Genomic DNA, 17,882 nt, shown 5'->3' with positions numbered 1-17,882 from the left:
ATCCTGGGCATTGATAAGGCTGGATCACTGGGAAACTCTAAAGAAAGAATTCACTCTCTCCCCCCTCTCATTGGCATCTATTCACTAATGACTATTCTGAGTTGGCTCATTCAATGACTTTTAAGGCTGACTAATTGTACGTTCAGCCTACATCACACTATCTTCCACAAAAACAGCCCAAGAGATTGCCATATTTTCTATATCTCTACACTTCCCTGAGCAATCATTAGCCCAATCAAAAAAAAGGAAATGGTCCTTTCTTGAGAAGCCAAGTTGCTTCTTTAGCGCTTGCTGCTCCCCGCCCCCCCCCGACATTAATCTGGAGGGAAGGTAGAACTGGTCCTCAGAGGGGAAATGAGCACCATGTATCTTGAGCCAAAGTCCCCAGAGAGGTGAAGGTGAAGAGAAAGTTCAGCAGCACACACATCCAACCCCTTCCCCCAGCCCACAATTACGCATTTGCTGCCATCCCCTCCCCTTCCCTTCCTGTCTCCACTGAAGATTCAATGAAGCTGGGGTCACTTTGGACATTGCTTTAATGACAGACTTGGTCATACGGGCAGAATCATTAAAAAGTCACTATCAGGACCAGTCCTGGAAAGAGGACCCCCAACTCCCTCCACCTCGGGCTGGGGACAGAGCCGTTTAGGCCCACACATTCTGAGGTCAGTGGGGAAATGAGGGTTGGGGGTAGACAGAAACCCCAGGAGGAAAGCAGCCCTGTACCAAGGGGGAAGGGAGCCAGAAGAAACCAAACCCATATAGGGCCAAGAGGGTTCTGTCCCTCCCCAACATGGAAAAGGGCCCCAAGAAGGAAAGAGGAGGCATGGTGGGACACTCTGCAGCAACAAGATGACTCCTTTCCCCTTCACAGGGAGGACTCAGGGATGGGAGAGACAAGACAGGAACCCCAAGAGTGCAAACCCGAGATGGATAGGAGAAATTCTGCATTCCCACTTCATAAGGACAGAACCTGGAGAATCAAAGCCCTTAGACAAAGGACAAATCTTTCATAAAGTGCCATGGAGGTAGCTGCAACACAGCTGTAAGAGCAGGGGTCACCCTGCCCTGTCCCTTAATGTTCCTGGAGAAGTCCAGTTTCCGCAAAACAATGCCAGGCCTGGGGCTTAGGGGGTCGGCTGGGCCTCGTAGTTGAGCACGTAGTAGTCATGGACATACATGAGCACAGCCACAGGCTGCCCGATGATCAAAGACAACCACACTGCTGCGTTGCCATAGTTCCCCTGGAGGAATCGGCCTACGAGCCAGGCCAGAGGGATCTGGGGACACATGCAACAGGTCAATTCTATCACTGACCTCAGAACCCAAAGGCCAGGAGCCCCAGGTCAGGGAATGAAAGGAGGGATCAATGGAGGGGATGAGGGAGAGGATTTGGAGATAGATCATGGGAGTAGATGAGGAAAATATTTAGGGTATCTCACCTGTGCCATCATGCCAGTGAAGGCCCAAGGCCGGAACATCCTGAGGGGGACACTCACAAGGTACTAGGTGGAAGAGAGATAAGAAAATGGATTATAAGATCAGCTCTGAGGTCTCTTCCTATTACAAGGCTCCTACAAGAAGCATGACCCTGGACAGGAAACATATACTTGGAGACCCAAGATGTTCCTATTCCTCTCGCTGCCTCTGCTGAGTAAACTAACCTCATGAAAAAAGGCTGAAGCCAGGAACACACCAATCTTAGCCATCCACCTATTGACGCCCATTTTTAACACTGGTTTGTAGAAGTGTCTAACAAGGAGGAGAAAGAAAGAGTTATTCCCTGAATCTCAGGTTCAGCCCAAAGACAAAACAAATTTTCTGTTTTATTCTTACCCTTTCCTCCCATATATACAGTCCAGGTTTTGAAAAAACCCCTTCCCCAAGCCTGCCCAGATCCCCACCTGATGCACCATTTGTGGACAGGAATATTCCAGTTCTGCCAAAAGTAAATGATTGACTCTGAGTTCCTGTGGAAGCACAGCATTGTCAGGTGCCAGTCCCTGCAGAGCTCCCCATCCAGCCCCCCAACCGTGACCTCTTCCACTCACCACCAGTCTCTGTAGAACTCTCGGTCACCAAACTGCATGAGTTCAGCCACAACATTGAGGCAGGAGTGGAAGAACCAATAGAAAAAAATGAGCCAGATAAAGTGGTTGGGCACCTGAGGAGGAAGGGATGCAGTCAATGAGGGGCTCTCTGAGCCAGACTCCATGACCTGCTTGTTCCCCCTTCTCGTTCCCCGCAAGGGCCATATAACACTTACTGCTAATTTCAAAAGCCGTTCGATGATACGGGAATAGTCCATATCCTAGGAATGATAGGGATCAACCTTATCTTTTCAGCATATTGGAGGGAAGGGGGAGCAGGAAGAATAACATTCCTCACTGCCATCTCCCCCCAGAAAATACTTAAATAGAAATTCTTGTCGTCTCCTCCATCTAATAAAAGCAGAAATTCCCATCTCCCCATCCACTGAACTTCACCACTCTCAGCCACAGAGACTGTTTTCCCTTCCACACACATACCAGATACCCCAATTATCTCTCACCTTGAATGGCTTCATGGAGTTCTGAATGGTGGGGACCATCCACTGAAAAAGGGGAGAAGTTTTATACCTATCAAGCCCTAAGAGATCCTATGAGAGAACCCCTCCACCAGGTTGAGTGCTCCTCCAGCCCCAAACTCCATCTATCTTCCCATACCTGCTGGATGAGCCCCACCAGTAGCTGAGTGAAGAAGAGCTAGGGAAAAAAGAGGCAGATAGTCAGAGAACAGGAAATGACAATAATTCTGTACCCCAAGGTCCTTATTAAACCAAAGGGTCCCTCCCTTACCATCTCAAAGAGCCTGCGTAACAGGAAGCGTTTCCGGATCCGGGGGGATCGAGGGAAGTTGAGCTCATAGCAGAGAGTGGGGGCAAACAGGAAGTAGTACAGATCTATAAAGAGGAAGAAAGGAGAAGGCACAAATACTAGACCCTCATCACCTCCAAAGTATAGCCCTACCAAACTGGCTTTTCCCAATTATTCTTCAGAGGCTCAAAGGGTGGGGGGAAAGGGGTGATCCAATTTACCCCCTCCTCTTTTCAGGCTTACCTCGGTAAGTCAAATTAGCAGGGTACTTCACCCCACTGGATACCACATCCCCATTGGCCTTTTTGGTTCCTGAGGCTGCAATCCCAAAAGAATCATTATGAGAAATGGAGGGCAGGTTTGATGACTCTGATCCCCAAGGCCTCAGCAAGGCTGGGATATCAAGCTTTTTTAATCCTTCCTGGCTACTTCCTGACCTCCTTACCTGCTTGGTTCTTGGCCCTGTACTGCCTGCACCACAGGTTGACATGATAGTAGGAGAACATCTTGAGGAAAAGGACAGTGTAGGCACCCAGAGCAAACACTGAGCCCACTGTTGGAAGAGAAGAAAGAGTCTTAGCTTGCCTGGTCTTGTTCCATGGGGGAAAAAGCCTTATTTCAACTCTAGACAGAGGAAAAGCAGCATAACAGGGACCAAGCAAGGCTCAGGAAATATTCTTAACTCCATTCTCCCATGATTTGGAGAGGCAGGAAAGCCTACCAGAAGGACTGTCCCAATTTAGGAACCCGAGGCAAAGCTAGGCACGTGGATAGGAGACAAAAATCCAGAGCCTAGAGGGTGAAATGTGGGGCCCAGGAAATATAAAAGTGTGAAATGTAGTGGTAAGGGGTACCTGGTGTAATAGATTTGACCATAAAGACCACAGCTGCAGGAAAGCAGAGCATGGTGACCAGATTGGCCATGTGCAGCAGGAGCCCTACCCGCTCTGTGATAGCACCCTGGAAGGAAAAATGGAAAGAGTCAAACTCTCAACACTCTCACAACTCTGCTCTTCTTCCTGTTATTGCCTCTACATGTGATCGTTCCCTGAGCTAAGTTCTCTTTTCCCTAATATATTTCTTTCTAGAACAAGCTCATTTACTTTCTGGGCTCCAAGTATCATGTCTGTGCAGATGATCCTTAAATGTAAACCTTTAGCCCTTAGCCTTCGTCTGAGCTCTAATCCTGCATCTCCAATCCTGCCGAACATTCACACTGTCTTCATCTTCCCTTCCTGCTCAAACTTACTCCTGTCACTAACTTCATTATCAGTTTGTGGTACCATCTTCTTCAAAACCTCCACCAGGTTTTATGCTTTTATGAACTACTGCAGACTAAAGTGAGAAAAACCAGGAGAACATCACACATTAACAACAATACTGTTCAATGAAAAGCCATGAATGACTAATCTATTTTCAGCATTACAATGATCTAAGACAACTCTGAAGAATTCAATTAAAAATGGCATCCACCTCCAGAGAAGAACTGAAGCAGTCTGAATATTGATTGAAGCATACTTTTTTTCACTTTAATTTTTTTCATGATTTTTTTGGTTAAATATTTTCTTTTGCACCATGAATTATATGGAAATGTTTTGCATGACTATATATACATATAGCTGTGTCAAATTGCTTACCATCTCAAGGAGAGGAAAGAAGGGAGCAGAGAAAAAAATTAGAACTCAAAATTTTTTAAAAATGAGTGTTAAATATTGTTTTTACCTGCAATTGGAAACAAAATTATCCCAAAAAAAGCCATTGCGCTTCATTTCCCCCCTAATACTCCTATACTTGTTAATGTAAGAGTCAGAACTGATTAGATGGCCAAACTCAAAAAGTAATTGCTAATACTTCAATGTCAGCATAGCAGGAGGTCTGTAGTACAGTACCCTGGAATCTTTGATTAGCTCTATACTGTTTAACAATTTTATCAATGGCATATTGGATGAGATGTTTATTAAATCTAAAAATGACCTAAAAAGGAGAGCTAACAATGCCTGACAGAGACAGGATCCAAAAGGACTTTGACAGGTTAGAACACATCTTCTTGGTGTCATGGATTCCTTGGGCAGCCTAGTGAAGCATTAAGATCCCTTCTTGGAATAATGTTTTAAATGAATAAAGTAAAATACATAAAATTACAAAAGAAGTCAATTATATTGACAGTTATCAAAATATAAACAACAACAAAACAAATTCACAAATTCCAGGCTAAGAATTGCTAGGAGAGATCACTGGAGCTTGAATTTAATAAGGTAGAATTCAATAGGAATTTTTAAAGTCTTGTACGTAGGTTAAAAAAAAAAAAAAGGTACAAGATGGGGAGGCATGGGTTATTCTGAAAAAGACCTGGGGATTTTTGGTAAACTTAAAGCTCAGGATGAATTAGCAAGTAAAAGTTAATGTAATATTCAGCTACATTAAGAATGGCTTTCAGGAATTTTTCCCATCATCTTCTGCCTTGTCAGACTATCTGGAGATCTGGGGCCAGTTCTCTACACAGAACAGTTAAAGAAAGGCACTGATAAGCTAAAGATTGTCTAAAAGAAGGGAATCAGGATAGTGAAAGGATCTGAATCTGACTCAGTGGAAGAATCTGGAGCAGGGGTCCTCAAACTAGGGCCCACGAATCAGATGTGGCAGCTGAGGACATTTATCTCCCTCACCCAAGGCTATGAAGTTTATTTAAAGACTCACAAAACAAAGTTTTTGTTTTTACTATAGCCTGGCCCTCCAACAGTCTGAGAGACAGTGAACTGGCCCCCTGTTTAAAAAGTTTGAGGACCCCTGATTTGGGGAGATAAGATAGCTGTCTTCCGAGTATTTGAAAACTGCCACCTAGAGGAGGATATTATGATTGTTTTGTTTGGCCCAAAGGGCTAAACCAGGAATAATGGATAAGACATTGCAGAGAGGCAATTTTTTTCCTAATTCCTAATTTTAATTTAGGTTTGATTTCATAAAAAAATTTCTTAACAATTAGAGCTATTTGCAATAGTAATGAACTGTTTCTAGAGGTGGTAGACTCCTCCCTGTTTAAAAGTCTTCAAGAGGAGGATGAACAACCACTTGTCAGGTATGTTACAGCAAGGATTTCTTTTATGTAAGGGTTGAAATTAGCAGCCACTAACATCCCTTCCAAATCTCAAATTCTCTAATTCTGTTCTCTGGAGCAGAACACTCTTCATTCCTGCAGCCAGTGCCTTACTCTAGACCTAAAACCTCAACCCTAAACAGCTAAAACAAGTTCCTAGTCTCCCTACCTCTAATTTTCTAGCTTCCTTATCTTCAGTTCACCCTACACAGACTGTCAAATACATCTTGCTAAAGTGTTGACTCTTTAAGTTGCTTTTCTACAATCCTGCCAAGATGAGTTCCTCATAGCTTATAGAACTAGAAGTAACCTAAGAACATAGTCCCAGCCTATACCCCATTTCATGAATTCTTTTTATCTTATCTAGTCTCAACTGGGATCTCACTAATTTTTGTTGCTGTTTATAGTCCTTTTTCAGTTGTGTCCAACTTTTTGTGTGTTTCTTTTTGGAGTTTTCTTGGCAAAGATACTGGAGTGGTTTCCTTCTCCATTTCCTTCTCCAGCTTATTTTATAGTTGAGGAAACTGAGGCAAAAAGGATTAAATAGCTTGCCCAAGATCACACAGCTAATAAGTATCTGAGGCTAAAGTTAAATTCAGGAAGATGAGTTTTTATGAAGCCCAGCACTCTCTTCACTACAAAACCTAGCTGCTAATAGGAATCCTTTTAGTCTTTCCAGATTGAAAATCACAACTCCTCACAGTAATTGTTCCAAATTTCCTCAAGTTCCCAAATCCTCATTTTAGCAAACATACTTGCTACACTGTTTTTTTTTTAAATCAATTTTTTTTTATTATGAAATCTTTTCTTTTGGTCTAGTCTCATAGCTTGTATCCTTGTCCTTATCCTTTAGGAGCTTTTCCCAAGAATCATTCCCCCTCTTTCTGTAGTATCTCCCTATTGCTTCCCATCACGTTTTTATTTTCATTTTTTTTTTTTTTTAGAGACAATTGGGGTTAAGTGAATTGCTCAGGGTCATACAGCTAAGTGCTAAATATGAACTCAGGTCCTCCTGACTCCAGGATGCTCTTATCCACTTCGCCCTCTATATGCCCCATATACCTCATTTTAAAAGATTTTCTCCTAACCCTGCCATCCCCTGAAGCTAACATTCTCTATCTCAACTTCCTTTCACTGCCAAAACCTAGGAAAATAGCATATACTTATCAATCATCTTCTCCAACCACTTTCACAAATGGTAACCCCTAATCTCAAGGGCTAAATTAGGTAGACTCTTCTCAGTCCTCGTCTTCCTTGGCTCTCCTGTAACTTTTGATACAGTCTATACCTCCTGGATATTATCTACTACTTTGACTTCTGTGACACTTATCTCCCCTGATCTTTCTCCTGCCTTTATCATTCTTCTTAGTAGATCATTCAGCTCCCATTCTAAGTGTAAATATTCTTCAAGGTTCTACCTTGAACCCCTCTATTCTCTTCCTTCTCTATGAAGTTCACCAGCTCCCATGGGTGCAATTATCTCTATGAGAATAACTTTTGATTTGATATATCTAACCCTAATTTCTCCCCTAAAGCCCAACATCCAGCTACCTAGTAAACACTTTGACCATTGATATATTGAGCTCAACAATATTGAGCTTGCCCTCATAATCCCTCCTTCCTTTTCCCAATTTTTTGCTTCAGCCTTCTCCCAATCACACAGGTTTTCAACTTCAGTCTAATTTCAACTTTTCCTTTTCCCTTGCTGACACCAACCCCCAAGAGCTCCCACCCCCACCCCATAACTTTCATTTGTCCCCAGTTCAGGCCTTCTCTTCAGCTTACCTTATCACCTAATTCTTAATTGGTCTATCTCCTCTCTATTATAACTTTCATACAGCAACCAAGGCACCAGTGTGCTCCCTATATTATAGAGATAGGAGCACTGGACCTGGAGTTGGAAAGACTTGAATTCAAACCCAGAATTACACTCTTACTAGCTGTATGAACTTGAACAAGTCACCTAACTTGTTTGCCTCAGTTTCCTCAACTGTACAACAGCACTATCTCTCAGGGTAGCTGTGAGAATCAAATGAGATAGCTGTAAAAAGCATTTAGTATGGTTCTTTGGACATACTAGGCACTATATAAATGCTTATTCCCTCACCCTTTCCCCTACATTCATTTGCACAAGTTTTACCCTGTCCTGGAATATAATCCCTTCCTCAATCTTCCTTGTCAGACATTTCTGCTTTATGGTCACCTCTCTGATAAAACTTTCCCTGATAGCCTCATCACAAGTATTCCCCCATTTTGTTGTTAGATTCCCCCCTACTGGGGGGGGGGTCTAACACATATATAATCATATATGTGTGTGTGTTTGTGTATATATTTCACTTCCAGAGAAAGAACTGACAAAAAGTATTCATATTAAGATTTATATATATCCAACCATATATATGTGTGTTTATGTATGTATGTTTATATTAAGTATATTTATTTGTTCATCTGTGTCAAATGTAGCCTTCTCTAGTGTGGGGTGGTGTGAGGGAGATAGTTCATAATTTACAATGTAACAGGAAAAAAAATTAAAAAGTAAAAATCCAATTCCCTGTAATTTCTACTTATTATTCCTACTCTGCCCTAGAGACACAAAGAACAAATTTAAATTGTCACTGTCATAATAATTCTTCAGATATTTAAAAACAGTAATTATAACACCACAATGCCTCTTTCTATTTCTCCAACAATTTCCATGGTTTACCACCACACAATGTCATCTGTGCCTGAAATCCCAACCTGAAATCTGTACCTCAAAACCCTGCTCAGAATCATGGTCCCCATACATCCTCCTTGATTACCTCTCCTTCCTCAGAACTTGGAGAAATAATCCTTTCTTGTTATTCCACAGAAGCCTTACTGAAAACTCCCCAAAGTATACTTCCTACCCTACACATGAACCATTAAATCAGGAGCTCCCTAGATCTTACATAAGCCTTACTCTATAGGAGCAAACAATGTGTGTTTATAGAGGGAAGGCAACATATATTTGGGGAAAGATGGAAACAGCTATTAGTAGAGTATGAAACACTATGACAAAGTTGATGAGTATTTGAGATAGAATGAGGACTGAGGGGCGAGGAGAGGGACGGTACTAAGGAAACATGGTTAAGGTAGCACTGTCAAGAGGCAGGTAGGTGGCGCAGTGGATGAAACACCAGCCCTGAAGTCAGGAGGATCTGAGTTCAAATCTGACCTCAGACACTTAATACTTTCTGACTGGGTGACCCTGGGCAAGTCACGTAACCCCGATTTCCTCAGCAAAAAAAAAAAAAAAAAAAAAGGGTAGCATTTGTCTTCCTCATTGCCAATGGAAATAATTTGGAATATTCCAGACTAGTAGTCAAACTTGTACCTTCTTGATGCAGATGTATGTGTATGCAACAGGAATAAGAAGAGACACTCACCACAGCCAGACGCTTCTCCACCTGGAAGGCAGCTAATGCAAACCCATTGGCTACTGAAAAAAGAAATCAAACAGCTTTGGGAATTACTGAAGCTTCATCAGGAAAAGCCTTTGGGAGGAAGGACTAAGCCTGTTATTAGGTGGTCTCCTCCTGTCTCTCCCAGAGGCCTGGTCCCACTTCTGCCCTTCCTCCCCACTCCATACATCTTCTCACCCAAATCAAGCTCACCTATAATGAGGCACAAGGAGGGCCAGCTGTAGGGATCCTTCAGGAACAACGACACCACCTGGATTGGGTCCACTAGAATGCCGTACCTGAGGGTAGGAATCTAGGGCATTGGGGGCTGGGGGACTGGGGTAGGGGCCTCTCAACTTTAGCTCCAAGAAGTTGAAACCTGAGCTGCAATAGAGCCCTGTTGCCACAAGGGGACACTGGCATTCCAGTCTCACATCCAGCAAGCCTAGGCTAAACAGGCAGGGTTAAGGGTCCTGACACAGGGAGGAGTGAAGGGAGAAGGACATTAGGGGAGAGGGAGCAAGAGTTGGGATGACCCTTTACCCCTCTCCAGTTAAGGGTATGGGGAAGGCCATAGTGAATACCACTCACTTGATGATGTTTTCCAAAAATAATCTAGCATTGCTCAAGATCTGTAAGAGAAGAGGAAAGAGAAGAAAAGCGTGTGAATAGACACACGCCTCCTCAACTCGAGGCATCGCCAAGCCCTGTGGGGCTCCCTTTGCTCCCCAGTCACCCACCTAACTACCCACCATATCCAAGGCAGAGAAATTTCAGACCCCAGAGAAGCCTGGCCTTACAGAGGCAGCTAGGTGGACTGGGCCCAGAATCAGAAACACAGAGTTCAAATCCAGCGCCAGGCACTAGCAATGGGATCGTGGACAGATCAGTAAGATGGGGTCTTAATAACAGCAGCTACCTCCCAGGATGGCTATGAGGATCAAATTAAAATGCAAAGAGCTAAACAGTGCTGTGACTGAATCTAATTCTGAGGTTCTGGCCATCCTGTCCCTCTTCTCCCACAAATAAAAGGCCAGTACAAAGCCATTTTCCCCAAATGGAAACTAATAAGCAATTTCCTGTAACCCTACTCTTAATTAGGGAGCATCTCAAGAGGCCGACTGAGCTGTCACCTAGGACGCTTAGGAAACTCTAGAGTCACAGACTCTCAAAGCTTCAGAAAAGACCTGGACTTAATGCTCTTCTCCATCTTTCCTGATGGGATTTGCAACATAATTTGGGGCTGCTGCTTCTGCCTGCTTGGCTCCTGACTTAAATGCTGTCCCTTTCCCAAGCCCAGGGAACAGAAAAGGCACCACCAAAAAACAGCTAAGTCTAACTTCCTTTTCCTATTGCCTCAGCTGTCTAAACTCTGCTAACTCATCAGGCCTGGTCGGAGAGGTATCTTAACCTTTGTAAGCAATGGGCCTTGCTCTCCCTGGGGCTTTGGCAAAGGGTGGAATAGTGAGCTGCTCTCTGGATTGGGAGGTTAAAGTGGGATGAGCCCTGCCAGCCTGGTGATCCTGTTATTGCAACCCATCCCTGCCAAGTCCCTTTGGTCGAGCAGCTGGGCCATGCCAAACTGAGTTACTCCAGAATCTGGCCTACTTTGAGGTTTGCCAGGGAACCCTAAAGAATTGTGGGTTATTCTGAAACTCCAGGCTTACTGGAGGCCAAGTAAACTGAAAGGGATGGCCAATCAATAGATATTCAACAAACCATTGGTGAAAGAATGAAACTAAGATTTAAAGATTGCTAGGTCATGGAAAAGGAAGAGTGAAAAGCATAAAGTTTCAAAATGAACAAGAAAAAAGATCTAGGGTAGGAGAATGAAGATAGAGGAAAAGACAAGAAATGAAAACAAATGACAGAAATTAGTCTGAAGCTGAGAACTAACAATGCAACTTAAAGGGAGGGGAAGTCTGAGTAGTCTAGATAAAACCCACTTTAAGAACAGTGGTTACAATCCCTATATTTATGCACACCTGCATTTTTTATTTCCTTCACAAGCTAATTGTACAATATTTCAGAGTCTGATTCTTTTTCTACAGCAAAATAACGTTTTGGTCAGGTATACTTATTGTGTATCTAATTTATATTTTAATATATTTAACATCTACTGGTCATCCTGCCATCTAGGGGAGGGGGTGGGGGGGGGGGGAAGAGGTGAAAAATTGGAACAAGAGGTTTGGCAATTGTTAATGCTGTAAAGTTACCCATGTATATATCCTGTAAATAAAAGGCTATTAAATAAAAATTAAAAAAATGAAAAAAAAAAAAAAAAAGAACAGTGGTTAAAGGGTCTCTGAATGTAGAAGTTGTGAAATTAAGATTATCAATAAATGTTTAATTTGTATACCTGTTTTATATACCTATATACCCAGAGTCACATAAAAATTTTTTAGGTGAAAAGAGGTCATGAATGGAAAAAGTTTAAGAAGCCCTGAGGCAAAGGTCTTTCTTCCAAGTCCAAGGTGCCTCTGCTGCCTTCCTTTCTTCCAAAAAAACTGTCTTCCACAAGTGCTACTTCTATCACATCCTCATCTCAACTCAGCATTCATGCATCTGAGCTAAATAAAAGAGCCTACAGCAGATACTCATCAAGCTTTGGAGGCCACCTACTGTAGGGGAAACAGCCAAGGATCTGTAATTGGAAGACCTGGGAAACTAGCTCTGTTCCTCACTGCTTTGCCCTCCTGAGTCTCCAATACTACTTCTCAGACTGGATCTCTAGGGTCCCTTCCAGATATAAATTTTAGGATATACCTTTCTCTGAATTGCTTGTTCTTCTTCATTACCTACTGTCATTCTTATCACCCACTATTCCTATCAATTCGCCAGCCCAAACCACTCCAGCTCCCAGTGTCCTCTCCTTTCTCCATCCTCCTTAGCCCTTAAGAGTTGACTTCATATCACTTAGCCTTAGTAGTCAACTTGTCTGGGGCCTGGGACAAAGCTGGGCCCACAATAAACTTTCCTATGATTCTTGTTTTCCCAAACTCAAAGTCTAGCACTCATGCCTGCCAACTGGTCAGGTCTCAGTGAGTACTTGGTCTTGGTGGTCTTGGCCTACAACTGTTCCCACTCCTAATTAGGACTCTGCCAGACTAATGCAAGAAAGAAATAGCCTCTAAACTCACAAGAGTCAGATCCCAGAGACCAGGGTACCAACTCTTCCTTGGAAGTGACTTATTTCTTGACAATTCTTTATCTTCTTTCAAAGAGAAATTTGAGTGCCTACCTCTTGTTTACGGCCTTTTTTTTCCCTCTAGTTCCACCCTCCTGTCCCAAACTAATCCTAGTTCCCCTTTTCTCCTCAAATGTTCCTGAGGCACTGCTAGATATCTTCACCCTTCCCTACCTGGCATTATCCTCATCTGTGTACTTACCACATTTCCTTTAAGGAAAGAACATAAGGTCCTGGAAAGCAAAGGCTTTTGTTTTTATGTTTATATCCCAGCATCTTATAGCATACCTTGTACACAGAAATTTCATAAAGGTTTGTTGAATTTATTATTCAATTTTCTTCCAGTTAAGACTAATGAGAGGCCTATTGTGTGACAATGCAAGGAGCAAGGAAAGCCCTTAAGAGTTCCAGCCCACCAAAAGATCAGAGACCTCTAGAGGTAGAAGGCATATGGCTGTGCTCCCAGGGATGGCTAAAGGCAGACCTCTGAGATGAAGAGAAAAGCTGGCTGACAGTTGCCTGACAGACTAGCTGGATCAAGAAGCCCTGTCTGCCTATTTGGGGGAAGGAGGAGGAGAGGAATCCTGGGCTCTATTAGGCTGCCCAACTTCTGGGTGGGCTCTTTCACACTATCTTTGGGAGGCATTGCCCTGACCATCAAAGAAACAGTATGGATACAGTCATTTCCAGACTTTCAGGCAGTCAGCCGAGTCCTCTTCTTTAGCAACAACAGAGTTCACACACTATTTACTTAATTCCCCTTTCTTATATAAATCTGTTCCTCTCAACTACTGATCCAAAGTGATAGGCTTTGGAAACATCATAGAGGTAATGATGCAGCTTTTAAAAGCCCAACTGAAAAATCTCTCTTTGAAGCCTTTCCTCATCTCCTAGCCTAAATTCAATTCAATGAATACTTAAGTTTCTGCAAAGCACAATGTGAAAAGTATGATATAGTGAAACAAGAAATTCTGAGAAATTCAGACAAGATCTGGATTTGAATCCTGTCTTTCTTTAAGACACTGATTAGCTATGTAACTGTAGGACAAGTCACTTTGTTTGCCTGAACCTCAGTTTCTTCACCTGTAAAACAGGTACCCTACAGGGTCTTTAAGTGGTTCAAATTAGAAAATATATATGATATTTTAACATGTTTAACATATATTGAATTGCTTGCCATCTAGGGGAGAGGGTGGGGGAAAGGAGGAGAAAATCTGAAACACAAGGCTATGCAAGGGTTAATGTCAAATAAAAAGCTTTATTAATATATATATATATATATATACCCCTCAAAGTACTATATAAATTTCAGCTCTTATCAAAAATACATATGCTTACCTCAAGGAATTTACAAGCATTAAATTAAATATCATTAAGAGTACTCTCCTATTGTGTGGCCCAACCCACATTACAGCACTTTGGACTACTGAATTCCATTTGTCTTTTTTTTCTGTACTAAAAATCAAACTTTTTGAGACTGAGAACTAAAGCAAACTTTGAAATGCTCAAAGAAATGCTTAATAAGTGTTTAATTGGCTTTCTATGTGAAATCACTTCAATAATTTTGACTAATTGATCATAGAATTTCCTGTGCTGATGCATTGATATGTTATGTCTAACATTTTTGCTCTTCTCTGTCTACCCATCTATCCTTTTTTATTTCTTCTCTTTCTACCCCCCACTCCTCTTTTCTTCCTCCCTATTCTCTATGATTATACCTATATATAGGTTATATAAATAACCTTCAAATCTATATATTTTTAGCCCTAATTTCTTTCTTCATTCTTAGTCTCTCATCAATTGTCTACTAGACATCTCCATTAGAGTATTCTGGAGGAATCTTAAATTTTAGGCAACAAAGACTAGAAAAGCCCTTAGTAATCATAAGGTAATCAACCTAAAGGTCCTTTTACTTGCATTTACTGCAAGGAATTCAAATCCAGTTAAGTATTTTATCAGTATGGAGTACAAATACTAGCATTTGGAGTGCCCTGAAATTTGACATCAAAATAGGAATTCAGGAATAGCTAGATGGAACACTGTATAGAGTGTCCTAGAATCAGAAGGATCTGAATTCAAATCTAGTCCCAGACATTTGACAAGTATTAACTGTGTGACCCTGGCCAAGTTATTTAACCCAAATGCCTCACCAAAAAAAAAAAAAAAAAAGTGGGGTGGGGAGTATTCATAATTAAAAAGGTTAGGAGGCACTGATCCAATCCAATGTGCTTACATGATAGATGAAGTAGAAAAATAAAATGACTTTGTCCAAGGTCACACAGGTCCGAACTTTGCTATTTCACTTCATTCTTTTCTGGGTTCTAAGTCATGTGCCTTGGGGCACAGCCACTAGTTAGCTGTTAGGATTGTTGCACAGTATCCGGGAGAAGTTCAACTTCTATCTCAGGTCTTGGAGCCTGCTTCAGCCAGGCCCATATTTGCCAGGTTCAAGCATGAAGAAGTGTTCTTTCCCTGTTTCAAGCTCTGGTGGAATCTCTCATTAATGTAATTTTTCATTGTCCTATAAGAGCTAAGATAAAAAGACTTGCTCTGCTCTGAGTCATAGAATGCCCACACTTTTCCTACTCCAGGTTCCCAGCTCCCCCTTTTTCTTCAATGAGTTTTTATATGATTCAGTGCTCAAGGTCCCCAAGAAACAATTTCCTTTGAATATAAATGAAGTACTATAAGCACAAAAAAAGGAAGGTCCTTTTTCATCAGGTTACTGTCAATAACATGAAATAAAGAAAAGAAAAAGCCAAAGGATGTTCTGGATATTCCCCCTTCTGGGATGTCACTCCACTTCTCCACACCAATTCTAGACAATTTTCAGAGAATCCTGGGTCCTTCTTGCACACCTCTATGTACCTGATAAACTTGGTGGACTTGCAATCTTTCATCATGGCCCAAGTTGTACTTGGAGGAAACCTCAAAAAGCTAATCACAATGGAGTAGAGAAGAACCACAGTCCCTTCTTTTGCCCTGTGCCAGAGTAAGAAAAGTCAGCTTCCAATTAATCAGAAAAAAAAAAGAATCTCCACCAGAGACCTTGGATCTGGGAAGAGAAATTGTTGACATCAAGACTAATAATCTGCACAAGGGTTGGTGAAAGCATAAATTAGCCTACACTGAAGGAAAGTGCCTTAGAGTAGTACGTCACCCTGATTAATATACTCCACCCATGCCTCCCATCCACAGCCTGCCCAAGAAATAAACCAGACCTGGAGAATACATGACCTCTAACCTGAAAAGCAGTAATTCATTAACTCAACCGTTGCTCTGTTGCCCATCTCCACATAGGACTTCAGGGCATGAGTCACCTACAATCAAACATTTAATAAAAGTTGTGTGTGTGGTTTTTTGTTTGTTTTTTTAAACAAAGAACAACTAGGACTAGCATGGCCAAATCCCAGTTCACAAACTGCAACCACCATCCTGCTAACAGGCTCCAAAAGCCAAGCTTCGTGAGCCCAGACCCCCACTTTCCCACAAAGGGTAAGGAGGCGGAGGGTTAGCTGTCCTATACTTCAATCAAAGCAACCCTACTGATAAGAACCAAGGAAAGGTAGAAGATACAAGGGGAGCTAAAAAAAAAAGAGAAATATACAATTCAGGTGAGACAGTCCTTAGAGGCTGGGTTACTTTATCCTAACCCAGCCTTGGAAGCTATTTCCTCTGCCCAGTGCTACTCAGTGTCAGGCAAAAACAGCCTCCTCTCAGCCTACTAGAAGGCCTGTCAACGGCCAGACCAGCAATCCCAAACTCCTTTGGAGAAAGGGGTAGAGGCAGGACTCTTGCCAGGGTATTCAGACAACCCTGGCCTAATCTTCTCTCAACCCAAGCTCAGCATCAGCCTTTCATTCCCTGAGCACCACCATTCAACAACCCAAAGCTTGAAGTAGAAGAAAGATCCTATGTTAAAAAACAAAGAAATCTAATTCCCTATGTACTACCTCATCTGTATCTACCCGTTAGGCTTTGAAAAACTCCCAAAGGCTTTGAAAAACTTCTAAGCTGCTTTCTGGGTTAACCTAACTCAAAACTACCTAAGTCAGGACAAGAATGCGGAGGATCCTTCCTATTCTATGTCAGGCTGAGTGAAGAGGAAGTCTGCGACCGGCTTTACTTAGCTTAACCATCAGGATGGCCAGGAGAGAGCTCTAGGCTGGGCCTCTGCCAATAGAGACAGTTTTTCTGGGGCTGCAGAAAGCTATTTATAGGATGCATGTAGTCAGTAAACTCTCCTATCCAATTCATCACAAAGCTACTGCTTAGTCCACAGCTTCCCCTACACAAGCAAAAGTCAAGGATCCTATGAAGCAATCAGTCCCATAATCGAGACTGCTGCCTTTTGGGGCACCTTCCAATAAACAGACCTGTGGGTCACCTGAGCCAGGGAAGTGTGGAAGTAAACATTCAGAACAGCAGGCCACAATAGACAGAAAACAACACAAGCCAAGGTGAGAGTCTTCTTTGTCCTGTCTCAGTTAAGAATTCTTTCTAGCTTCAATCTAGCTCAACAAATGTTTAATTTCTTTTGATTATTCTAGTGTACCTTAGCACTTCTATAAATAGCTTAGGTCACCAACTGACAAATTTTCTTTGTCTGTCCAATGTCCTATTTGTATTTTACTTATACGCCATCAGATGTGAACTCCTTAATGATAGGGGCTATTCCAGACTCTGGAAGTAGATAAGAGCTCAGCATCATCATATACATCCCACTTTCCTAAGGACTACATGACCATGAGCCTGGTCTAAACAGGTATAGGGCCCAAAGCTCAACTTGCTGACCACACATTCGATCTCGGTAGCCACGAGAGCTCAGATAAGTTCATCATCCTCCCTTACCCCACCATGTGTCTAGTGCTGGAAGAACAAAGAATGCCAACCTTGGATTGCCAATAGCCTTCCCATCTTATCTGCTCCAAGCCCTGAAGAAGTTGGTTTCTCTGCCTCCTACATGCTCTGATCTACAGGGAAAATAATCTGAGGCCCAGGAAGCAAGATGGAAGCAGTATACTAAGAGAAGAGACTCATAATTAGGCCCAGGAAGTAAGATGGAAGCAGTATACTAAGAGAAGAGAATCAGAGATAACCCAGACACCAAAGTCTTTTGGTCAACCAGCTCATTGGACTAAAAGCTGGCTCAGAGAATCTATTTGAAGGAACAACTAGTTCCTGATTGCACAGTAGTAGTCAGTATCGCCAGTGACATAACATGAACAAAGACTTGCAGAAGCAACTAGCAGGAGATGAACTCCAGTGGGAACTTCACGGTGCTAGGTCTGTGTTACACACTTGATAGGAAAGAGATAGGCCAT

The 17,882-nt window shown here is 42.3% G+C and overlaps 1 protein-coding gene across 1 annotated transcript in view; it reads right to left on the bottom strand.

Annotated features, from left to right (window-relative positions):
* Nucleotides 1–518: 518 nt before the first annotated feature.
* Nucleotides 519–17,882, bottom strand: part of DGAT1 (diacylglycerol O-acyltransferase 1) — a 35,114-nt gene continuing 17,750 nt past the window's right edge. Inside the window, exons 3-17 of the mRNA XM_031947380.1 lie at nucleotides 9,963–10,003; nucleotides 9,585–9,670; nucleotides 9,357–9,409; nucleotides 3,710–3,815; nucleotides 3,301–3,408; nucleotides 3,099–3,173; nucleotides 2,838–2,941; nucleotides 2,706–2,744; nucleotides 2,552–2,593; nucleotides 2,267–2,311; nucleotides 2,052–2,164; nucleotides 1,905–1,970; nucleotides 1,665–1,752; nucleotides 1,443–1,505; nucleotides 519–1,280 (exon numbers count right to left, since the gene is read on the bottom strand). Of these exons, the coding sequence (XP_031803240.1) occupies nucleotides 1,128–1,280; nucleotides 1,443–1,505; nucleotides 1,665–1,752; nucleotides 1,905–1,970; nucleotides 2,052–2,164; nucleotides 2,267–2,311; nucleotides 2,552–2,593; nucleotides 2,706–2,744; nucleotides 2,838–2,941; nucleotides 3,099–3,173; nucleotides 3,301–3,408; nucleotides 3,710–3,815; nucleotides 9,357–9,409; nucleotides 9,585–9,670; nucleotides 9,963–10,003 (1,182 nt within the window). The 3' untranslated portion in view covers nucleotides 519–1,127. The remainder of the gene's footprint in view (nucleotides 1,281–1,442; nucleotides 1,506–1,664; nucleotides 1,753–1,904; nucleotides 1,971–2,051; nucleotides 2,165–2,266; nucleotides 2,312–2,551; nucleotides 2,594–2,705; nucleotides 2,745–2,837; nucleotides 2,942–3,098; nucleotides 3,174–3,300; nucleotides 3,409–3,709; nucleotides 3,816–9,356; nucleotides 9,410–9,584; nucleotides 9,671–9,962; nucleotides 10,004–17,882) is intronic.

Source organism: Sarcophilus harrisii, chromosome 1, assembly GCF_902635505.1.
Source record: "Sarcophilus harrisii chromosome 1, mSarHar1.11, whole genome shotgun sequence".
Lineage (NCBI taxonomy): Eukaryota > Metazoa > Chordata > Mammalia > Dasyuromorphia > Dasyuridae > Sarcophilus > Sarcophilus harrisii.
The sequence above is the reverse complement of the archived record's forward strand: the minus strand, read 5'-3'. Positions and strand labels throughout refer to the sequence as shown.